The following is a 22623-nucleotide window of genomic DNA, read 5'->3' as shown; positions in this document are numbered from 1 at the left end:
TAGAGACGGGGTTTCACCGTGGTCTCGATCTCCTGACCTCGTGATCCACCCACCTCGGCCTCCCAAAGTGGTGGGATTACAAGCGTGAGCCACCGCGCCTGGCCATGTGTAAGTCCTTTTTGTGTGCAGTTGTTTTTTTTTTTTTCCAAATTTAAGCAGACTAGCTTATTTGTAGGTTTTTTCTTTTTCCTCTTCTAAGCTCCACTTTCTTGTTTTTCTGTCTATGTTGGGATCACAACTTGTACTCATTTTCAGTGATCTGTAGGATTTAAAAATGAGACGTTATATTCACAGAGTACAAAGTTTGAATATATTCTCATCAAAAATATAAAGCGTAAAAATGGAAATTTTTTATTCTTTTAAAAGTTATTTTTCTTTTAAATATTCAAAATTAATTTAAATAAGCTGAATTAAAAATTTTTGTAAGTACATATTTTTATAAAAATGTAATTCTAGCATTAACTGTTCAACTATTTATCAGTGTAATAAATTGGTTCCTTGCCTTATATTTGTCATTTCTAGACCTGCATATAAATACATTTACTAGTAATATGAATTCCTTAATTCTGCAAAATGTTCCTCAATTGCTGTGTGCTACTGTTAGGAATAGTGAGCTAAATTATGAGTACTTTCAGAACTGTGAATTGGAACAGGAAGAAATCAAATAAGTGGATGTTTGACTCTGTTAGGAGACAGTACTTTCTTAGGAAAGATATCTATGATATTATTTGACAGGAAGGATATGACAGTTAATTTGTCTTGTCTTTTATTTCTGACACCCTGTGCTGCTTAAATATTTCATAATCTCAGGCAGAGTTCTCTGAAGTTTGCAGTTTCACAACCCATAAATGGCATTCCGACATAGTTGCCTCTTTTTTAAAGGACATGGGAAGAAATATGTGGACAGAGGTTTTCCTGTGGTCTGAACTGTACAATTTAGAAGAATGGATTTTTAGGGTTCCGCTTTGCCAGTGCAGAATCTTGTGACAGAGGAAACACCATTTCTTTAATGAATTTGTTTTTTGTGTTTGTGTTATGTTGCAGAATCTGTAAAGTGAGAAGCCCATAGCAGAGGCCTTTCTTCTGTCTCTACAGTCAATAAATAAATGTATGAATGAGTAAGAGAAGGCAGATGTTTCTTTCGCCATACTGCAAATTATTGAGCCCTGTCACCAGTCCCAGGGAAATGTTAGGCCTTCCTAGTCCTGGCAAAGCCACAGGAATATTGGCACAAATGGATTCTAATGCCACTAAAGAAAGTACTCTGTGTGGGGATGTGTTACCTGGAGGTAAAAGTAATATCTTCTTTGGTCAGATAAAGGATGTAAAATATGGCTTTCATTCTCTAAAAATCAAACAAATATTTTCTCACTTTGGCATTATTTAAGGAGCTCCATGTTCTCTCTCCTCCACCCAAGGAGTACTGCTCTGCAATAGTACTGCTCTTCAATATATGCAGAGCAGGCTAGAAAGAAATCCATTTGCTGCTGTTGTCAGAAATTTCTACTGAAAGGTAAAGCACAGTGATTTATAGCATTGGAAACTAGAGTTAGACTGCTTCCGTTTACCAACTTGGCTGAAGACAGGAACACTTCTGGCTAGTATAATTCATATATAGGTAACCAGGTGCTAACATATTGAGGAAATGCTACCTTCCTACTTACCATTGGCATGATCTTAACCTCTCTGTGTCTTTATGGAATAAGAATACATATATCATATGGCTATGATGAGTACTACATGAATATTAATGTGTAAAATGCTTAGAATAGAACCTAATAAATAGTTAAGCACTTAATAAATGTTGGTTGCTGTTATGTCATTATTATTATTATTATTATTATTATTATTATTATTATTATTATTAGGTAGCCTGGTCTCGGGTATTAGAGAATTGGAGAATATTGAGTAGAAACTTAGGATTCAGCCATAACTGCAAGCCTTAGCTGGGGACGGGAGGATAGACCCAAGGTTGGGGCTTGCGGCAGCTGACCCTGATATCATCACAAGGCTTTCCAAAGTTGGAGCCAGTACTTGTTGAGAACTGCTAGATTTCTGAGGTGTTCTAGTTATCTTTAGGACCTGTACTGAACTGGGGATTCTGAAAAGAGAGGGTGCTGAGAGGGCTGAGTAATTGGACTAATATATGGAGAGGAAAAGTGAGGGCCTGTAGCTACTAGGTGGGTGAGTTTGCTTGGGTAATTAGAACAGTGGCTTTCAAACTTTTTAGACTTTGACCTCAATAACAGATAGAGTTTACATTATGACCCATCACACATGTTTGCATTTGTATATTTGTATGTATTTCAGTAATGGATGTCATAAACACACATTTCACAAAACAGTGCTTACCCTTACTGTGTGCAAAGGACTGATATTTTCTATTCTATTTCATTTGTATATGTACTTTTTGTGTGCAGGTAGTTTCCCTTTTTAGAAAATGTTGATCCTGACTTCCTAAATTGATATAATGTCTTACTAAAGAGGTGTGACCCACATTTGAAAAAGCACTGGTTTGCCTATGAATTAGTCCTTTGAACAGTACCCTAGAAAAAACAGTTTGATATGCTTTGTCATCTAGGTGAATGAGAGAAGCCCCTCAGAGTTGGCAGAGCCTCTGAAGCAGGGGACAAGACTTGCTTCTCTTTGGCTGTCTTAGCTGCCACGGTTTAGTTCCACAGTTTACTTGATCACTTGGTTTTCTTGAGTCTAGGTTCTTTTTCTCAGATGGCTTCCTATTTGTTGCGACTAATCTCTTCCTTTAGACTGGGAGATTGCTCCAAGAGGGCAAGACTTACATTAATAGCTAACACTTTTATAGTGCTTTCTCTGTGCTAGGCACTTTGCTGTTTACATATATTAATCCTCACCACAACCTATATATTAGGTAGCTTAATGATCTTCATTTTACAGGTGGGGAAACCAAAGCATACAGAAGTATGCTTAGCTTACCCTTCAATAGAGGTCTTCTGCAACTTACCTTAAACATTAATGGATGAAATTAAGCTAGTTTCTGGGCTTATTTTCTTAACTTTCCTTATGGCTTTTCTTACCACAAGTATATTCAAATGATTAGAGAGTAATAGAAATTGAATAAAAAATGGCATTGAACTTTGTCTGAAGGAGTACAGTTAAGTTGGTCAAATTCGGCATTTGAATAATGACTGTGCTTTGAGCCCTAACATTAAAGCCCTGTAGTCTTCCTTCGGCTTGGGTTTGAGAATGAATAATGCTGCAGAAACGCCCACATAGTCTTCGCTCATTATTTTACCGGTTTGGGATCCTTAATCTTTCTTCCAGTCCCTTGCCCACTGCAACAGCTGTTTAGCCTGGCCCATGCCTTCTGGGTTAATAGTATTTCTGACACAGTGTGAGTTTTCAAGTTGCTATGTATAATTTCTGCCAGAGTCTTTACTGCCACCAGGCCTCAGGGTTGGAGGTTGCAACTGATTTGTGGGGGAGGGAGTTTGGTGCTTGTCACTGACGCAGGAACAAGGTGCTTTCTGTAGCTCTGATTTGTTGCTGGCTGAGTGTGAATGATGTCAGGCAGATCAGAGGACAGCTGATTCATTTGGGATCTGGAACTTGTCACTGTCCCACTGCTGCCTCCTGGGCTCTTAGGTCTTTTGTGGGGGGATGGGAGGGGTGTTCTGAAGATCATGTTTTTGAAGAAAAGTACTTTAATTTTTGCCATAAGTTTGGGAAGCTTTTATAATTTCCTTTGGCTACAGAACTGCATACCCCTTGTGTGAGAGAACTTCCTACCAAGACTCCAGTGTGAGGGCAAAACTTGAGTAGCCAGGAGAATGATGAAGCGGAGGCGAGAGAGACTGGGAGCACCATGTCTACGGATTCAGTAAGGAGGCTGGGGTCTCTATGGAAACTGGCAGATGTCAGGAAAAAAAACTAATGCCAACTAACACAGCTCCGTTTATTTGGATGAAGACTGTTTTGGAGATGCCTGTCAGGAAGAGGGCTGAGCTGGCTTGATTAATTCAAGGTCAAAACAGTGGTCCTTGGCAGGGGCATATGAAGTTTCCAATTCCAGAAACTGAATTAGATGTCATTTTAGGGGTTCCTGAATACTTGGAGAACTGGGTAAAAAAATGAAGACAATTATTTTCTTGCCTTGGAAGCAAATGTTTATTTAAAGTTAGTGTCAAAGCTGCAAATACAAACCCCATGAATGTGAGAAACCAATGGAAACAAAAAGTACCTCCTCCTTTGACTAGAGAGGGTATTGTATTTCTGCCTATGGCCTGTCAGCTCAGGACCTCAGATCTGCCCTTGCAGATCCACGCATGGGTCCTTTAGGGTGTGACCTCTATTTTATTTCTATATTGGCCAATATAGAAATAAACTTTATTAGGTGAGAATATCAAAGATGGGAGTGGAAGAAGTCTTCCTTTTCAGGGTGACTTTTCCAAGAGCAGCTCAGGCTTATTTAATGAAGAAGTGCCAAGTGAATTTATCAGTAAATTAGAGAACCAGTGAAAGAAGAGACCTAGAATCCATTTCACCTCAATTATCTGTCTTGAACTGCCTTTGTTTAACCCACAGGGCGAAGGGAGTGTACTTCAGATTTTCTTCCTGAGTCAAACTGCTTGCCCCGAGACAGACAGGCTTCTTCAGTGGGCTTCCTTTGTGATGTTGCCCTTCAGCGTCCATGGATGCTTATTGATTGAATTAATGATTCTGTTAGACCTTGAGAAACAGGATGTGTTTGAAATATATAGTTGGAGGATTGACACACTTTAAAAAAAACCTTTTATTACCATACTGACACAAAAGTAGAAGACCATTTAAAACAGACTTCATCAACTAATGTTTTATTTAAAGTAAAGGTCACTTGTTAACAAAATTAAAATTTTTTAAATGGAGTTTGTAGTTTAAGAAAACTTAAATGGTCAAAAATCATGGTTCTGTTTTTGTTTTTGAGAGTGTCTTATTTTATGGCCCAGGCGGGAGGGCAGTGGTGCTATCACAGCTCACTAAACCTTGACCTCCTGGGCCCAAGGGATCCTTCCACCTCAGCAGCTGGGACCACAGGCATGCACCACCAAGCCTGGCTAATTTTTTAATTTTTTTTGTAGAAATAAGGTCTGTGTTGCTCAGGCTGGTCTGGAACTTCTGAGCTCAAGTGATCCTCTTGCCTCAGCCTCTTAGAGTGCTGAGCTTACCATACCTGGCAAATCATGCTCTTCAAATGTTGGTACACTGCTCTTGGTAATCATTGTATCTGTTTTATTGACTTTGAGTTAGAAAAATACCCCCTGAGGAGCTAATAAGTAGTTTGTATATCACCTTTTCCTTTTTCAAACAATCCTTTTTAGACTCTAGACCCATTGTATAACCAGTTTGCAGAGCAGTAATTAGGGGCAAAAAGAAAATGAAATTTGCCGGCCAGGTGCGGTGGCTCACGCCTGTAATCCCAGCACTTTGGGAGGCTGAGGTGGGTGGATCACGAGGTCAGGAGATCAAGACCATCCTGGCTAACACGGTGAAACCCTGTCTCTACTAAAAATACAAAAAGTTAGCCGGACGTGGTGGCGGGTGCCTGTAATCCCAGCTACTCAGGAGGCTGAGGCAGGAGAATGGCATGGACCTGGGAGGCGGAACTTGCAGTGAGCCGAGATGGCACCACTGTACTCCAGCCTGGGTGACACAGCGAGACTCTGTCTCAAAAAAAAAAAAAAAGAAAAAAGAAATTTGGCTTTCATAGATTTTTATAATTTGAATTATATATTGAACAAAATGGCTAAACCTCATTTTATGTGATAAGACTTAAGGCTTCAAAATTTTGTACAAGCATATTATTCAGGTTAACAAGTAAGTGCTGTCTAATGTTCTAATTAGTTCTAACTTATATATATGAAGGAGCTTAACTTTGAAATAGTTCTTTGGAAGAGTGAAAATTCTTTTCGAAAATGAGAAATTAACTTAAAATTAACATGTTTACTTCTTTTAACTTTAAAAAAAATGTTGAGTTTGTGGAAATGTGGGCATAACTGTAATTTTAAATAGCTGTTTGCCCTCCTATTTTCTATCCTGTTACTACCCCATATTGTGTACCCACCTGAGAAGTAAACTGAAGACCACTAGAGTGATAATGACTAGGAAAGTGAAGATTTCCTTTGAATATATGTAAGTAAGCACAAGTAGAATGTCGCTGTATCCATATTATAAACAGTCAGAAATAACAATACGAGAAACTAACAATGTTATCATTTTGAAGTAGATCAGGTACTTATGTGATACTTAAGTAATTTTTTTTACCTTGGAAATTAAATAATGGTGTGTGTATAGAAAGCCATACCAATAAGGTAGCAAATTAAATATTATGAATATTATTTTTATCATGTGTCATTTCTACCAATGGTAGCAAATTAGAGATCTGTATTTATCACCTATTTTCAATCTAATGATCTTATTTATTTAATAATCTTCGATAGGACTTAATATATCAAAATGGCTAGATTGTTTTTATGGGAAAAATAACCTGGGAATCTAAAATTTAAGTAGAAGCAAAATACATAGTTAACTGACATTATCTGATACATTCATTAGAGAAATGTTAGCTAAACAAATTGGTATTATTGTTGATATAATCAATTTATAAGCTATTCAGAATGTTTTACTCTTAGGGACATATACATTTCTTTAGGAAGTTTTAGTCATTGTATATTAAATATTAACTGTTGCCTGCTAATTGATGTAGTAAATTTGCAATGTTTGGTTTACCCAGAAACCAATTCTAAATACTTCAGGCTGGGCGAGGTGGCTTACATCCGTAATCCCAGCACTTTTAGAAGGCCAAGGCAGGTGGATCACTCGAGATCAGGAGTTCGAGACCAGACTGACCAACATGATGAAACCCTGTTTGTACTAAAAATACAAAACTAGCTGGGCGTGGTGGTGCATGCCTGTAATCCCAGCTACTTGGGAGGCTGAGGCAGGAGAATCACTTGAACCCAGGAGGTGGAGATTGCAGTGAGCCAAGATTGTGCCATTGCACTCCAGCCTGGGCAACAAGAGCAAAACTCCATCTCAAAAAAAAATAATAATAAATAACAAATATGTTGAATAGCCAAATCTTAAATATTGTATTTGAATTTTATGGATTAAGTTTTCATCTCTGTTGTCATCCTGTACCAACATTGGTACTGAAGTATGATATTGGAGAATGATTTTTGACCACTTACTTTTCTTGAGCTTTTTGCCTAAACCAAGCCACTTTGAATATGTTTCTTTTTGGCTGAAAAGTTATCACTGACCTTGTTTTTTTCCTATTGTGGTACCTTATCAGAATCTCTACCCTTTGCCGAGGAGCTGAAGTAAACCAGCACATGTTTTCACCCACATCTGCTCCAGCCCTCTTCCTCACTAAAGTCCCATTTAGTGCTGATTGTGCTTTGGCTACTTCTCCTCTTGCCATTTTCCTGAACCCACGAGCCCACAGCAGTCCTGGCACTCCTTGTTCCAGCCGCCCACTGCCGTGGAGGTAAGGAAACTTGCTATGAATCTGGGCCTTGACAATTGCTTCTAGCCAAATGGTAAAACCCATACCTTACTCCTTAATATTGGGGAGAAATGGAGTAAGAGTCTTGGTTCTGTCACAGAGAAGAGCAAAATAAATATCACAGATACCTGTTGTATTTAAAATGTCAGGAGAAAGGAGGGTAGGTTATCGGTACTTGGATTTTTGAGGCTATTATAAGTTGTGTGCCCATCCTGACCATTGGACAGTCTTGTGAACTATGACCTGTGACCACCCCATAGAATGGCAGAGTGCTAGAACTCTTAGGAGGTAGAAAAGTTCAAACCTCACATTTTACACGATGGGAAAATTTGAGTCCAAAACAAGTTAAATGGTTTGTTCAGGTTGAGGAAAATAGCCCTTCTCCCATTTCTTTCTGCCTTCCTTTTCTTATATTCAACATTATTTGATTACGTACTATCTGCTAGGACACTGTTTTGGGCATGGGAAACAAAGCAGTGAACATAAAGCAATAAAATCCCTGTCCTCAGGGAGCTTAGATTCTAGTGGAGAAAGAGAGACAAGTTAATGAGTAAATATGTAACATAATGGATAGACATAGTGCTTCTGAGAAAAATAAAGTAGGATAAGAGAATGTAGAGGCCAGGGCTTGACGTTTTATATAAGGTGGTCAGGGAGGTCCTCAGTGGTAAGTTGACATATAGGAAAAGACCTGAAGGAAGTCATGGAGCCTGAATGGAGATATCTGGAAGAAGAGTGTTCCAGGCGGAGGCAACATGAAGTGCCAGGGGCCTGATCTAGGAGCTTGCTCCATGTATTCTTTGTGCAACAGAGTCCAGTGAGGATGGTACAGAATAAGTTAGGTGGTGAGTGTTGGGAAATGAGGCCTGAAGTGTAGTGGGCAGCCAGATTAAACAATTTTGAGGCTTTTTGAGATGGAATTTCACTCTTGTCACCCAGGCTGGAGTGCAATGGCACAATCTCGGCTCACTGCAACCTCTGCCTCCCAGGTTAAGTGATTCTTCTGCCTCAGTCTCCTGAGTAGCTGGGATTACAGGCAGCTGCCCCCACACCCAGCTAATGTTTGTATTTTTAGTAGAGACAGGGTTTCACCATATTGACCAGGCTAATCTCAAGCTCCTGACCTCAGGTGATCCACCTGCCTCGGCCTCCCAAAGCACTGGGATTACAGGCGTGAGCCACCACTCCCGGCCAGGACGTTTTTTTTTTTTTTTGAGACAAGAGTCTCGTTGTCGCCCAGGCTGGAGTGCAGTGGCAGGATCTCGGCTCACTGCAGGCTCTGCCCCCCGGGGTTCACGCCATTCTCCTGCCTCAGCCTCCCGAGTAGCTGGGACTACAGGCGCCTGCCACCTCGCCCGGCTAATTTTTTGTATTTTTAGTAGAGACAGGGTTTCACCATGTTAGCCAGGATGGTCTCGATCTCCTGACCTCGTGATCCGCCCGCCTCGGCCTCCCAAAGTGCTGGGATTACAGGCGTGAGCCACCGCGCCCGGCAGGACTTTTGTTTTTATGTTGGGTGAGATAAGTAGCCACTGGAAGGTTTAAATAAGAATGTTATGATCTGACGTAGATCAAAAGATCACGCTGGGCTGGGCGCAGTGGCTTACACCTGTAATCCCAGCAGTTTGGGAGGCCGAGGTGAGCGGATTGCTTGAGTTCAAGACCACTCACAAGTTCGAGACCAGCCTGGGCAACATGGTGAAACCCCGTCTCTACAAAAAATGCAAAAATTAGCTGGGCATCATGGTGCGTGCCTGTAGTCCCCGCTACTCTGGCGGCTGAGGTGGGAGGATGGCTTGAACCTGGGAGGTGGAGGTTGCAGTGAGCTGAGATCACACCACTGCACTCCAGCCTTGGAGCAAGACCTTGTCAAAAAAACAAAAACAAACACAAAAAACCCACTCTGGTTATAGTTAGAAGGCCACTAGGTAAGAGACAATGGTTATTTGAACCCATGATGATTGAGATAAGAAGTAGTCAGATTTGGGGATGTATTTTAAAGGTGGAATTGATAGAGGAGGAAGAGATATCCAAGGATTGAGCTCTGGGGCAAGTTTGAGAGGTTGGGGTGATAGTGAGGAATTAGACTAAAATGAATTAGCTATTCATTCAGGAACAAGGACTAGGAGAAGTATCTTAGAAGCCAATTGAAAAAAAAATGTTAAAAAAAGGAAAGTGTGATTGATCAGTAGGTATTTGTTAAGCTTTTTGTTAGAGAATAGTAACCTGAAAAAACTAAAAGTTTAAGTGAAGCACAGTGTTATCACACAGATTTAAGTGACATTATTTGATACATGAGCTTAAATTCCACAGACAGTTTGGGACAGTGATAGACTCACATAGGACAATGTTAGAGGCTAACTTCTCTCAGAAGGCACCTCTTCTAGACGTACTAGCAGTTGGCGTATGAGGCTGAGAAAGATTGTAAGTTGGGTAGCCCTCAAGATGTACCCAGCCCTGGCACATGGTTTTGAGTATCTCTTGATGACTATGGTCTCAGAACACACAACTTGGAGCGACGTCTTACAGCTTTGGAGCTTGTTAAATTTCATGGAAACTTGTTAAATTTCTTTTTTTTTTTTTTTTTTGTAGACTTGCTCACATGTTTGGTCACTGTATTAGTGCTTCATTCCATTCTTCTTTTGTATCCATGCCACGCAAAGTGCCAGTTCATTGATATGACAAGATTATTTTAGCTTGTTGTTTGCTAGATATTTTTATATTCCTTTAAACATTCTCGAGAATCTGGGATGCAGTTATTTAGAAATTGTTTGATCCTTTGAAGGATTACTTTTAGGCTTTGTTTGGTGAGACCAGGGCAGCACTTGAGGCTAATTTTTTCTTACTACTGAGGCAATACTTTGAGTACTCTATTTGATGCCCATGTATTGTGAGTTTTTTCCACTCAGGCTGATGGGAACATGAACAATTCTGGGTACTTTGTGAGCTCTGAAGAGAGTACCTGCTCATGTTCTTGGATAGTTTCCTTACCCACATATGCTGATAGATATTCAGCTAAAAACTCAGAGGAAGCCCCTACAGATCTCCAGAGTTCCTCTCTGTTTATCTCTGTCTTCTCTGGTACCCTGCTTTGAAAATTCTAGCCACCGTAGCCTCCCCAAGTTCTCAACTCTGTCTTCTCAACTCAGGGAGACTGCTGGACTCTGTTTGAGTACCCCCTTTTGCTGCTTCCTAGACATGCAGTCTTAGGGCTTATTTTGCATGTTTCTCATCGGTCCAGTGTCTGCAAACTATTGTTTCATATATTTCATCTAATTTTTTTGTTTTTAAGGTGCAAGGGTCAATCTGATCTCTGATTCCCCATAATGATGAGAAGCAGAAGTCTAATCTTGCTACTATTTTGAGCTCATGCTTCTATCATCAGTTGTTATTATTGCTTTATGAGATTATTGCTTGACTGATTCACGTTGCATAAGCCCAATAGAAGCAGATTCTTTTAAAATTATTTTATCTTCCTTAGTCAAGAAAAGTTGGAAAATGAAAAGTCTAAAGAATAAGAATAGGTAACATTTGCTGAGCATTTACTATGTCTTAACATTTTTTAAATGACTTACATTTGTTAAATTTAATTCTCAAAATACTCTGATGAGGTGGGTGACATGTTCATTTTTTTTGATGAGGTGGATAATCTGAGTAAATCTGTTTTATAGATGAAGACACTGTAGTACAGAGAAGTTAAGGAAGTTATTAATAAGCAGTAGAAACTACCATTCAACCCCACAGTATCTTACTCCAATGTCTGTAGTGTTTTTTTGTTTTTTGTTTGTTTGTTTTTTTGAGACGGAGTCTCGCTCTGTCACCCAGGCTGGAGTGCAGTGGCGCGATCTCGGCTCACTGCAAGCTCCACCTCCCGGGTTCAAGCAATTCTCCTGCCTCAGCCTCCTGAATAGCTAGGATTATAGGCGCCCGCCACCACGCCCAGCTAATTTTTGTATTTTTAGTAGAGACGAGGTTTCACCATGTTGGTCAGGCTGGTCTTGAACCCCTGACTTCGTGATTCACCCGCCTCGGCCACCCAAAGTGCTGGGATTACAGGCATGAGCCACCACGCCCAGCCTATGTCTGTGGTCTTAACCCTTCGGCTGTTGTTACGGGATCCTGGGAGGTGTTGCTTTTCTAGCTAGAAACCTCTGTGGCTGGTGGCGCTTTTGCCTGAGCTTTGCTTGGGCCTGCTGGGCCCACTTGGCCCGGCAGGCTGCACTTGGCTGAAGCTACCAGCCTGCATCACATGCCTCCAAAGAGACTGGAGCAGAATGGTGAGGGATGTGTGAGTAAATGAGCGTAGGATCCAGCCACTGCACACAGTCAGGCATGCCAACTGCTGCAGCAGGGCGGCCAGCTCCAAGGGCTGGCATGGGTGCTAGCTCACTCACTGTGAGGCTGCATCGGGACCAGGCGCAGCGCAAGCATCTTCCACAGCTGGCACAAGGGAACGCAGTGGTGCCCAGAAACTTGGAGACTAGGAGCCACCAGGCCCCAAAGCAGGAGTCACAGCTCAGGCTCGGGGAGCTCTCAGGTCTGGTCTCTCCGAAGGGCTGCATCTCTTCTCTCCTCTCTTCTCCCCTTCTCTCTTCTCTCCTTCTCGTCGCGCACAATGTGGTGAGCAAGGGGCATGTTTCAGCTCTGTTTGTATTACAGCTCTTTTAGCCCTGCCATTCGGTGGGTCCCGAGTTCTTGTCCTGCATCCAGAAGGAGTGAAGTACACAGACAAGTATAGGGTGAGCAAGACAAAGGGGAACTTTATTGAATGATATAATAGCTTAGAGGGGACCCGCAGTGGGTAGCTCCTATCTGTAGGCAGGTCCTCCCATTGAGTGTTCAGCTCTCAGCAGAGAGGAGGTCTTGGAGTGGGTGGCTCCTTTCTGCAGGCAGGTGGTCCCATTATCTCCCTGTGGTCCCTCCCTCCTCTCCCCAAGCCTGGCTGAGTCCAGGGGTTTCTATGGGCCTCAGAGGGCAGGAAGTACATGCTGGTTGGTCCATGGGCAGCCATGGGTGGGCCCAGGGAAAAGCACCACAAGTTGCCCTTGCGGTTTCTGGGACTGGCGACCCAGCCCCCAGGCTTCAGGCTTTCCCTGGCTTGAAGGTGGGTCTTCACTGTGGACCAGCTTCTTTCCGCCCAGGAGCCTGTCTGCCTCCTGCTGCTGTTCATGGTGCCCAGGCTGTTCATGCTAAGGGGTGCCTGCAGGCCAGCACTGGGCTGTCTTCAGTGCGCCCCTTAGCCTCCTTCCCATGCTTGTCAGTGCCCAAAGCCTGGAGGGGGCCAAAGTGGCAAGGGTGTTGGCGTGTCAGCACTGACCCGAGCATGTGCACACCCAGCTGGGCTGTGACAGCCCCTGGGCTAGGCCGCAACTTTGCTCTGAGGTTGGAGTAGGCAACGACAGAGGGGAGAAGCCAGGTAGCGGGAGCAGACAATTCTGAGCCTGTGAGGGGCAGGGGCCTTCCTAGGCCCGAGAGTTCAGAGATGCCTGGTTCCGAAGCTGCAGCAGGGCAGTGGTGGCTGCACCCAGGGGGCTCCCACCCCACCAACTTGGAAGGGGTGGGGCTCCCACTTTTCCCTGGCTCCCACCGACCCTGTAGATAGAGCATGCAGCCCCAGCTCCACCTCCTAGCAGTCTTGGGCAAGGGCTCCACATCCGATGCATTGTCCCGGGCCAGGTGCTGGTCTGCTCTAACGCATTGAGTCTGGTGCTCCTGGTGGTGGCCGTGCCAGTTGTTTACATGGTATCTGCTCCATGGGGCTGGCGAACAATGTGGGCATGCTATACTTGCTGCTGTGGGGTGCCGCTTTCACTTCCCACCCTGGGTCCCTGAAGCATGGCCCCAGCTCCGTGTCTCGGGCCAGGCCCCTGTGCTCCGTGTGCAAGCGCGGGACCACCCTGGGCCCAGCGCCGCCCTAGTGCCCCTCTCTGTCTGTTCCTCTGTGCACTTCTCTCCCACTGGCGGACGGCTCAGCTCAGCCTGGCCCAATTGTGGCAGTTCCCAGGGGTGGGTTCCCAGGGCAGTGGGCTTGTGGGGGGGCTTCCAAAGGAGGGTTCCAGGGACTGCCCACCTTGGCCTCTGCACCGGAAGACCCGTGTCCTGCGCCTGTACCCCACTGCAGCCCCGACTGCTTCATGGCAGTGATGGGCTGCCGCTACCATCACTGTAATGTTTCTGATGAACCATATGCAATCGAGAATTTATTTAATAAATTTACAAACTCTGAGCACTTACTAGCTCCCAGGCACTGTTCTTAGCACTTTAAAATGTAAAGGTCATTTGCTTCTCACACCAGTTCTATGAGAGAGATTATCATTGTACTTATTTCACACAGGAAGCGAGGGTGCAGAGAGATTAAATAAATTGCTCAAGATAACACAGCTGTATAAGTGGCAGAACTGGGATAGAAACCTGGGTAGTCTGGCTTCAGAGATCACATTCTTAACAACCACACTGTTCCATGTCTCCATCTGAGATATTTTCATTATGTAATATCATACGTTCTGAACCAAAGTAGTTTTTGCAGCTTGGGTCTTTTCCCAAGGTGATGTATTAATAACATTGTTTAATAAATCCTCCAATCCTGGGGGTGGGAATTGGTATTCCCACAGTCTGTTGTCACTTCTAGGTCATTATCTTTATTACCTTCTTGTAAAAACCTCTGTTCTTTTTTTTGAGACAAGTTCTCACTCTGTCACCCAGGCTGGTGTACAGTAGCATGATCTCGGCTCACTGCAACCTCTGCCTCCCAGGTTCAAGCAATTCTGCTGCCTCAGCCTCCCCAGTAGCTGGGATTACAGGCACCCGCCACCACACCTGGCTAATATTTGTGTTTTTAGTAGAGACTGGGTTTCATCATGTTGGCAAGGCTGGTTTCGAACTCCTGACAAGTGACCTGCCCACTTCAGCCTCCCAAGTGCTGAGATTATAGGCATAAGCCACCACACCCGGCAAAAAAATCCCTCTTTTTTTTAGGCCTGTATCATTCCATTTTACCCCTGCTCATTACTGTCATCTATTAACTTAGTTTTGTTCTCTGTACTCAAATTCACAGTCCAGGACAGAATCTGTGCTTAGTGAAAACTGTGATGAACCTCCATTCTGCAACATCTTTATGATGAACCTCTCTTACTCAATTTATTAAGCAAATAAGCAAGTAAAGTAGAAAGATGAGAAAAATGGTTCCAGTAAACAATGTGGATAAGTGAAGAACTGAAAATTGAGTGCTACTGGCAGTGAATTTGACTCTGAGTTCCAGGAGAGAGGGAACTAGGAGGGGGGGCTTCCAGGGGCGGGTTCCAGGGACTGCCCACCTCGGCATCTGCACCTGAGGACCCCTAGCCTGCTCCTGTACCCCACTGCAGCCAGAGTCATGTCAGTGGCCATATTAGGATGTCTTTTTTATCTCTCTCTTTTTAATTTGGTGAGTATAACTATTATAGGCTGAATTATGTTCTACTAAAATTTGTATAGGTTGAAGTCCTAACCCCCAGTAACTCAGAACGTCACTGTATTTGGAGATAGGATCTTTAAAGGGGCAATTAAGGTTAAATGAAGTCTTTGAGATAGATCCTAATCCAGTGTGACTTGTGTCCTTACAAAAAGAGGGGATTAGGACACAGACAAGCACAGAGGGAAGGCCATGCAAAGACAAAGGGAGGTAGCCATTTACAATCCAAGGAATGAGGTCATAGAAGAAACCAACCCTGATAATACCCTTATCTTGGACTTCTAGCCTGAACTATGAGGAAATAAATTTCTGTTGGTTAAGTCACCCAGTTTGTGATACTTGGTTATGTATGGCAATCCTAGTAAACCAACACAGCTATTGAGGCATTTGGCTGCATTGCCCCAGAGGGTTGGAAAACAGTGTCCCCTTGCATCATAGTGTAGTGAGGACTAGCCCTGCTTAAGGTCTTAAGCCTCTGTATTGACTACATCTTAGGGATGGTCTTAGGACCTTACAAATTGTTGCCCATAATAATTTGAAGGACAATGAAGATACAGTTTTGAAATGATACCCACTCTAGCTCTGTAATACATTGCATTTTATGCCTTGATTGGAAGGAATGAGTCTGTTATAAACAGACATTGATGCTAGCTCTTAAGTGTCTCAGATGGGTATGATGCACCTTAGCAGGCATAATAAATTTCATTGTGATTTGGGTTGAATTAAATAACCACTAACCTTTGGTCCATTTGCATGTCTTCTAAGAAAATGATTACAGCATATTGATTGGCACTCAGATGTGGGTGTTGCATTTTTAGAGTAAGAGTGCTAGATTGACTTTGTGTTGTAACTGGTGTCCTTGAAGAGAGGAGGCAGTTGTGTCTCTGGCTATTCACTGGCCCAGCTGTAGGCCTGCTGGGGAGAGAAGTTTGATGTTAACACCTTAATGGAACACAGAATGACTTAGGTTTTGAATCAGTTTTGAATTGCCGTAGACTTTGTCAGCCCTGAAGTAGGAGGGCTTGCAGCAGGAAATCCTTACTAGAGTGATTTTTATATTGGAAGCATTCTAGCTTTAGCTTGCTTCCTACTGCATAGGAATTCCTTCCATACAATGTCTAGCAAAAAGCTATTCAGCCTTTGCTTGAACATCTTCAGTAACAAGCAGTTCACTCTCAAAGCTTTCATCCATTGGTACCAATTTAGTTCTCTGGCGCCTCCTATGTCACACGTATGAGAGACTTTCGGTAGACTTGTGTGGCAAATGGACAGGTGTTCCTTTGGGCCTCCTCCAGAACTAGGCAGCCTTTGAAACCCCTTTTTGGTAGTGTCAAAATTATTTCCTGCCAAAGAGAAAGCACTATTTTCATTTTACCAACACCTGCTTTTCTTGTCTTGTCTTTTTTTAAACAACTGCTTTTCAGAGTAATTTCAAAAGAGGAACATCTCCCAGAACTTGTTCTTATGCTGGCCCTGCTGCATAGTGGTGGTAGGCAGATTACTTCACTTCTTTCTACCTCAGTTCTCTACATTATTAAAATGGGACTCACAATAGTATTTCAAAGATTATAGTAAGAATTAAGTGAGTCAGTACATCTACAATTGTTTAGAATATTACCTGGGCTGCTAGACTGGTTATTTTGCTGCTTCCATTGTTGGGAAACTCAGATGTTGCTAATTCTTAGCACTTCATTTTGCTTCCATTACTTTTTTCTTTGCTTCCGTTACTTTTCTCATATTCTTATTTTCCCTTGGATAACTCTATGTATTGCCTACCATATGTCCATACTGCAGAAGCTCCATTACTGGCTTAGGTGAGGCAGTGGCAGCTGGGTGTCCTCCTGCCCTCTCATGCGTTCTCAGTAATTGTTTCTGCTGAAAACTGGCCTGTTGGGGCCCAGCAGGACGTGGACTGAAATGAAAAACACTTTGAATTACATTCTTTCTTTTTTTTTTTTTTCTTTTTTTGAGACGGAGTCTTGCTCTGTCCCCCAGGCTGGAGTGCAGTGGCGCGATCTCGGCTCACTGCAAGCTCCGCCTCCCGGGTTCACGCCATTCTCCTGCCTCAGCCTCCCGAGTAGCTGGGACTACAGGCACCCGCCAACATGCCCGGCTAATTTTTTGTATTTTTAGTAGAGACGGGGTTTCACCGTGTTAGCCAGGATGGTCTCAATCTCCTGACCTCGTGATCCGCCCGCCTCGGCCTCCCAAAGTGCTGGGATTACAGGCTTGAGCCACTGCGCCCGGCCACATTTTTTCGAAAAGACCATTTTTTGGCAATGAGGAAAGTCCATCAAAACGGTTTTAAGGTATTTCATTTCTCCTCTTACAGCAGGGAAAGCACACCTTGAGAGTATCTTCAGAAGAAGTGATTCTCTTGTTAGAGAAGGGAAGGTTTTTTGATTTTTTTTTGTTGTTTTTTCATTGAAAAGGTAAAATCAGGAAGACTGTGCTTTAACTTCAGGACCCTGGCTCCAGGTGATCCTGAATGAAGATATAATCCTGTATGGCTAGATGCCAAATGGTTGCTCTTGCATATCGGGGGACCTGCCCCAATAATCATGTAGGTTCTTTTCTATTTTTCCTAAGCATCAGCTGGCTTGAGAAATAAAGGGACAGAGTACAAAAGAGAGAAATTTTAAAGCTGGGTGTCCGGGGGAGACATCACATGTTGGTAGGATCCGTGATGCCCCACAAGCCACAAAAACCAGCAAGTTTTTGTTAGGGATTTTCAAAAGGGGAGGGAGTGTGCGAATAGGTGTGGGTGACAGACATCAAGTACTTAACAGGGTAATAGAATATCACAAGGCAAGTGGAGGCAGGGCGAGATCACAGGACCGAGGCAAAATTAAAATTGCTAATGAAGTTTCGGGCACTATTGTCATTGATATGATAACATCTTATCAGGAGACAGAGTTTTGAGATCAACTGGTCTGACCAAAATTTATTAGGTGGGAATTTCCTCTTCCTAATAAGCCTGGGAGCGCTATGGGAGACTGGGGTCTATTTCACCCCTGCAGCCTCAACCATAAGAGACAGGCCACGCCCAGGGGGGCTGTTTATAAGCCGATACCTCCAGGTGCGTATTCTCTTTCTCAGGGACGTTCCATGCTGAGAAAAAGAATTCAGTGATATTTCTCCCATTTGCTTTTGAAAGAAGAGAAATATGGCTCTGTTCTGCCCTGCTCACCGGTGGTCAGAGTTTAAGGTTATCTCTCTTGTTCCCTGAACAATTGCTGTTATCCTGTTCTTTTTTCAAGGTGCTCAGATTTCATATTGCTCAAACACACATGCTGTACAATTTTTGCAGTTAACGCAATTATCACATGGTCCTGAAGCGACATACATCCTCCTCAGCTGACAGGATTAAGAGATTAAAGTAAAGACAGGCATAGGAAAGCACAAAGGTATTGATTGGGGAAGTGATAAGTGTCCATGAAATCTTTACAATTTATGTTTAGAGATTGCAGTAAAGACAGGCATAAGAAATTACAAAAGTATTAATTTGGGGAACTAATAAATGTCCATAAAATCTTCACGATCCACGTTCTTCTGCCATGGCTTCAGCCGGTCCCTCTGTTTGGGGTCCCTGACTTCCCACAACACTTGCCTAAGAGCAGGAAGCTCAAGCTTTCTAGGATACTTCTGTTTCTAGAACTAGGAAAATTTTATTTACTAAATTTAACACTGTATTATGGAAGAATCTCAAAAACATTCAAAAGTAGAAAGACTCATACTACATCCCCAGTATCGTCTACATTGTCAGCTCATGGTATACTATCTCATCTACATCCCCACCTATTTTCTTTCTCTGTCTCTCTCGCCTATTTTGAAGCAAATCTCAAATTTTATGTCATTTCATCTATACATATTTGTATCTCTAAATGTAAGGACTCTTTAAAAATGTAATCACAATATTACTACCACACCTAAAACAATAGTTTATCAATATCATCAAATATCCAGTTTATGTTCAAATGTTTTTTTGCAGTTGGTTTTTTGGAATCAGTAGCCAAACTATGTCAGCATAGTGTATTTGGTTAATACATCTCTTAAGTAGGGTGGTGATACAATTTAGTGTCTAAAGTAGGAAACTTTATATAATGAAAGAGGATTGTTAATATTACTGGGACAACAGACATAAACCTGTTAAATACAATAATTGGGATGTCTGATCACTCTTTCTTTTTATTTTTTTCTTTTCTTTTTTTCCTTTTGAGACAGAGTCTCTATTGCCCAGGCTGGAGTGCAGTGGCATGATCACAGCTCACTGCAACCTTGACCTCCGGGCTCAAACAATCCTCCAACCTCAGCCTCCCAAGTAGTTGGGACTACAGACATGCACCACAAGCCTGGCTAATTTTTTCTATTTTTTGTAGAGATAGGGTCTTGCCGTGTTGCCCAGGCTGTACTGCAAAGTTTATTTTAATCTAGGGTGTTCTCATCTTCTTTTTTTTTTTTTTTTTCATTGCAATTCATGTGTTGCAGAAACCGAGTTGTTTGTTCTTGTAGACTTTCCCACATTCTGGATTTTGCTGATTGCATCCTTCAGAGATTTTTTTCTGACATGTTCTTATGAGCTCTGTATTTCCTATAAACTGGGGGCTTGACCTGATTGTGGTTTGGTTGGGTTGACGGGGTGGGAAGAATACTTAGCAGTTGGTTCGGTGTATATCTGTCAGGAGGCAGGTAATGTCAAGTCTCTCCCTTGTTTTGTTAGCGGTGGCCATTGATAATTATCACCTAGATTCATTATTTTCTTAGGAGTTTGCAAAAGATGATTCCCCTTCCCTTTATTAACTACAGTACTTACACAAAAGAATTTTCTCCTTGTTATCTGTTTTTTTTTTAACCCTGAAGTACAGATAATTACCCTTACTCGGGTCAACTCAGCTTAGACTCTTTCATGAGTCTTCAGCCTAAAGCCTGAGTGTCCTCGGTTCCTTGGTCAGTGTTTCATACCTGCCGATTACTGCTTTGTAGTGAAGATTGTTTGCCTGGAGCAGCACAGGGGGAGTTGGTGGTGGTGAAGCCCCTTGGAGTTTGCCATTTAAATAGCTAACTGATTGCTCAGCTGAGGAAAACCTTGGCTTCCTCTTCTGGCCCACGTAGAAAGAGGAATTATCTGTAGTAGTCGTGCTTATTATATAGACCCTGGGACTCTGAGAGGTGAGAATGAATCTAGAAGGCAGCAGCTTTTCTTTCATGTCCCTAGATGCCACAGGAGGAGGAGCCATTGCTGATCCCGATGGCCTCATTTTGGTAGATAGGATGGGCTTAGGGCTGGAGAGTCCTGCTGTTAAGAAACTAGCATACTGGAGTAGAGTCAGAGAAACGATTAATTTACAATAATAGATCCTTGACATAGAAGAATTAATTTTTGTGGCTTTGTTTGTTAATATATACATATGTGTGTGTAAATAGATAGATAGATTTTTTTTTTTTTTTTTTTGGAGGGGTATCTTCAGGATAAATTCCTAGAACTGGGATAGCTGAGTCAAAAATTAAACGTATATGTAGTTTTATTAGATATTGTCCAGTTTCCCTCCACAGTCTATGGTTATACTATTTTACATTTCCATCAGCAGTTTAAGATAATGTCTATTTGCACACAGCCTTGCCAACAATATGATTGTCAAGCTTTTGAAATTTTGCTAATCTGAGAGCTAAGAAATGGTATCTCAATGTAGCCAAGTAAAAAGTCATATTAAAATATTCCTTAAGGATGAAGTTTTTTTTTTTTTTTTTTTTTTTGAGACAGAGTCTCGCTCTGTCACCCAGGCTGGAGTGCAGTGGCGCAATCTCGGCTCACTGCAAGCTCCGCCTCCCGGGTTCACGCCATTCTCCTGCCTCAGCCTCTCCGAGTAGCTGGGACTACAGGCGCCCGCCACCACGCCCGGCTAATTTTTTGTATTTTTAGTAGAGACGGGGTTTCACCGTGGTCTCGATCTCCTGACCTCGTGATCCGCCCGCCTCGGCCTCCCAAAGTGCTGGGATTACAAGCGTGAGCCACCGTGCCCGGCAAGGATGAAGTTTTTTTTGAGGGGGGATGGAATTTCTCTCTGTCGCCCAGGCTGGAGTGCGCAATCTCAGCTCACTGCATCCTCCGCCTCCCAGGTTTAAGCAATTCTCTGCTTCAGCCTCCCAAGTAGCTGAGATTACAGGCACCCACCAACACGCCTGGTTAATTTTTTTTTGTATTTTTTAGTAGAGATGGGGTTTCATCATCTTGGCCAGGCTGATCTTGAACTCCTGACCTCATGATCCACCCGCCTTGGCCTCCCAAAGTGCTGGGATTACAGGTGTGAGCCACCGCGCCCGGCCTGTTTTTTTTTTTTTTATCTTATGTGAAGGGAATCAGTTTTCCTATTCTGGGAAATTGAGATTCATTCCTTCCTTCCTTCCTTCATTGATTCATTCCTTCATTCATTCATTCATTCATACATTCAACTGCATACTAGGCCCTCTGAGCAGGAGAAGATGCCCACATAGGTAGTAGGAAACTTCGCAGCACGGGGTAGAGTAAAAGGGATGCTTTTTATTTCATAAGCTTTCAGCCTTATTCACCCCTATTCAGTCATTCCCAGAACTTTTCAAGTGATTTCTCTGGATGTTAGCAGAAATATTTTTTTAATGTCAAAATTCCAAGAATAGTTCAAAGAGCTTTTCACCCCCCAAACCAGGGGTCAGCAAAATAAACCCCATGAACCAAATGTGACCTGTAGGCTGTGTTTATACAAGCCACAAGCTAATAATGAAGTTTACATTTTTAAGGGAGATTTACAAAAAACAAGGAATATGTGACAGAGACCACATGTGACTTGCAAAGCCTAAAATACTTATTATCTGGCCTTTACAGAAAAAGTTTGACAGCCCTTGTCCTAACCCATACAGAATTAGTTCCTGATATGTTATCTCATCAGCCCTAAACACTTTAGTGTATACTTCCTATAGAGATATGTTCATAACAATAATACAGCCATTAAAATCAGAAAATTAACATTAATAAATACTACCATCTAATCTACAAGTTTAATTCATATTTCACCAAATGTCCCGGTAATATCCTTTGTAACAGAAGGCTCCGATCCAGGATCATGTGTTAGAATTTTACTGTTATTCATCTTCTATCTCCTTTAATCTGACGCAGTTTTGTAGTTATTTCCTCAACTTTTATAACCTCGATACTTTTGAAGATTACAGACCAGTTTATTTGATAGGATGTCCTTTAATTTGAATTTGTGTGTTATTTCCTCAGGATTAGAATCAGGTTATGAACCTTTGGCAAAAATATCACAAAAAGGTGGTATTATGTTCTGTTTTTTGTTTTTTTGTTTTGAAATAGAGTCTTGCTCTGTTGCCCAGGTTGCAATGCAGTGGCACAGTCACTACCTCCTGGGCTCAAGTGATCCTCCCACCCCAGCCTCTTTTGTTGTTTTTGTTCTTTTGAGACAGTGTCTTGCCCTGTCGCCCAGGCTGGAGTGCAGTGGCACGATCTGGGCTCACTGCAACCTCCGTTCAAGCGATTCTTGAATTGCTCCAACCTGTTCAAGCGATTCAAGAATCGTTCAAGCGATTCTCCTGTCTCAGCATCCTGAGTAGCTGGGACTACAGGCGCCCGCCACCACGCCTGGCTAATTTTTGTATTTTTTTT

General features: G+C 42.5%; 1 protein-coding gene across 12 annotated transcripts in view; it reads left to right on the top strand.

Annotated features, from left to right (window-relative positions):
• Positions 1 to 22623, top strand: part of MAST2 (microtubule associated serine/threonine kinase 2) — a 239566-nt gene that overhangs the window by 117039 nt on the left and 99904 nt on the right. The window contains exons 3-4 of one of the 12 annotated variants that reach the window (XM_063627593.1): positions 3732 to 3856; positions 7307 to 7501. The exons of the other annotated variants lie outside the window; for them this stretch is intronic. Of the exons in view, the coding sequence (XP_063483663.1) occupies positions 3807 to 3856; positions 7307 to 7501 (245 nt within the window). The 5' untranslated portion in view covers positions 3732 to 3806. The remainder of the gene's footprint in view (positions 1 to 3731; positions 3857 to 7306; positions 7502 to 22623) is intronic. 12 annotated transcript variants of the gene reach the window in all.

Source organism: Symphalangus syndactylus, chromosome 12 (genome assembly GCF_028878055.3).
Source record: "Symphalangus syndactylus isolate Jambi chromosome 12, NHGRI_mSymSyn1-v2.1_pri, whole genome shotgun sequence".
Taxonomy (NCBI): Eukaryota; Metazoa; Chordata; class Mammalia; order Primates; family Hylobatidae; genus Symphalangus; species Symphalangus syndactylus.
The sequence above is the reverse complement of the archived record's forward strand: the minus strand, read 5'-3'. Positions and strand labels throughout refer to the sequence as shown.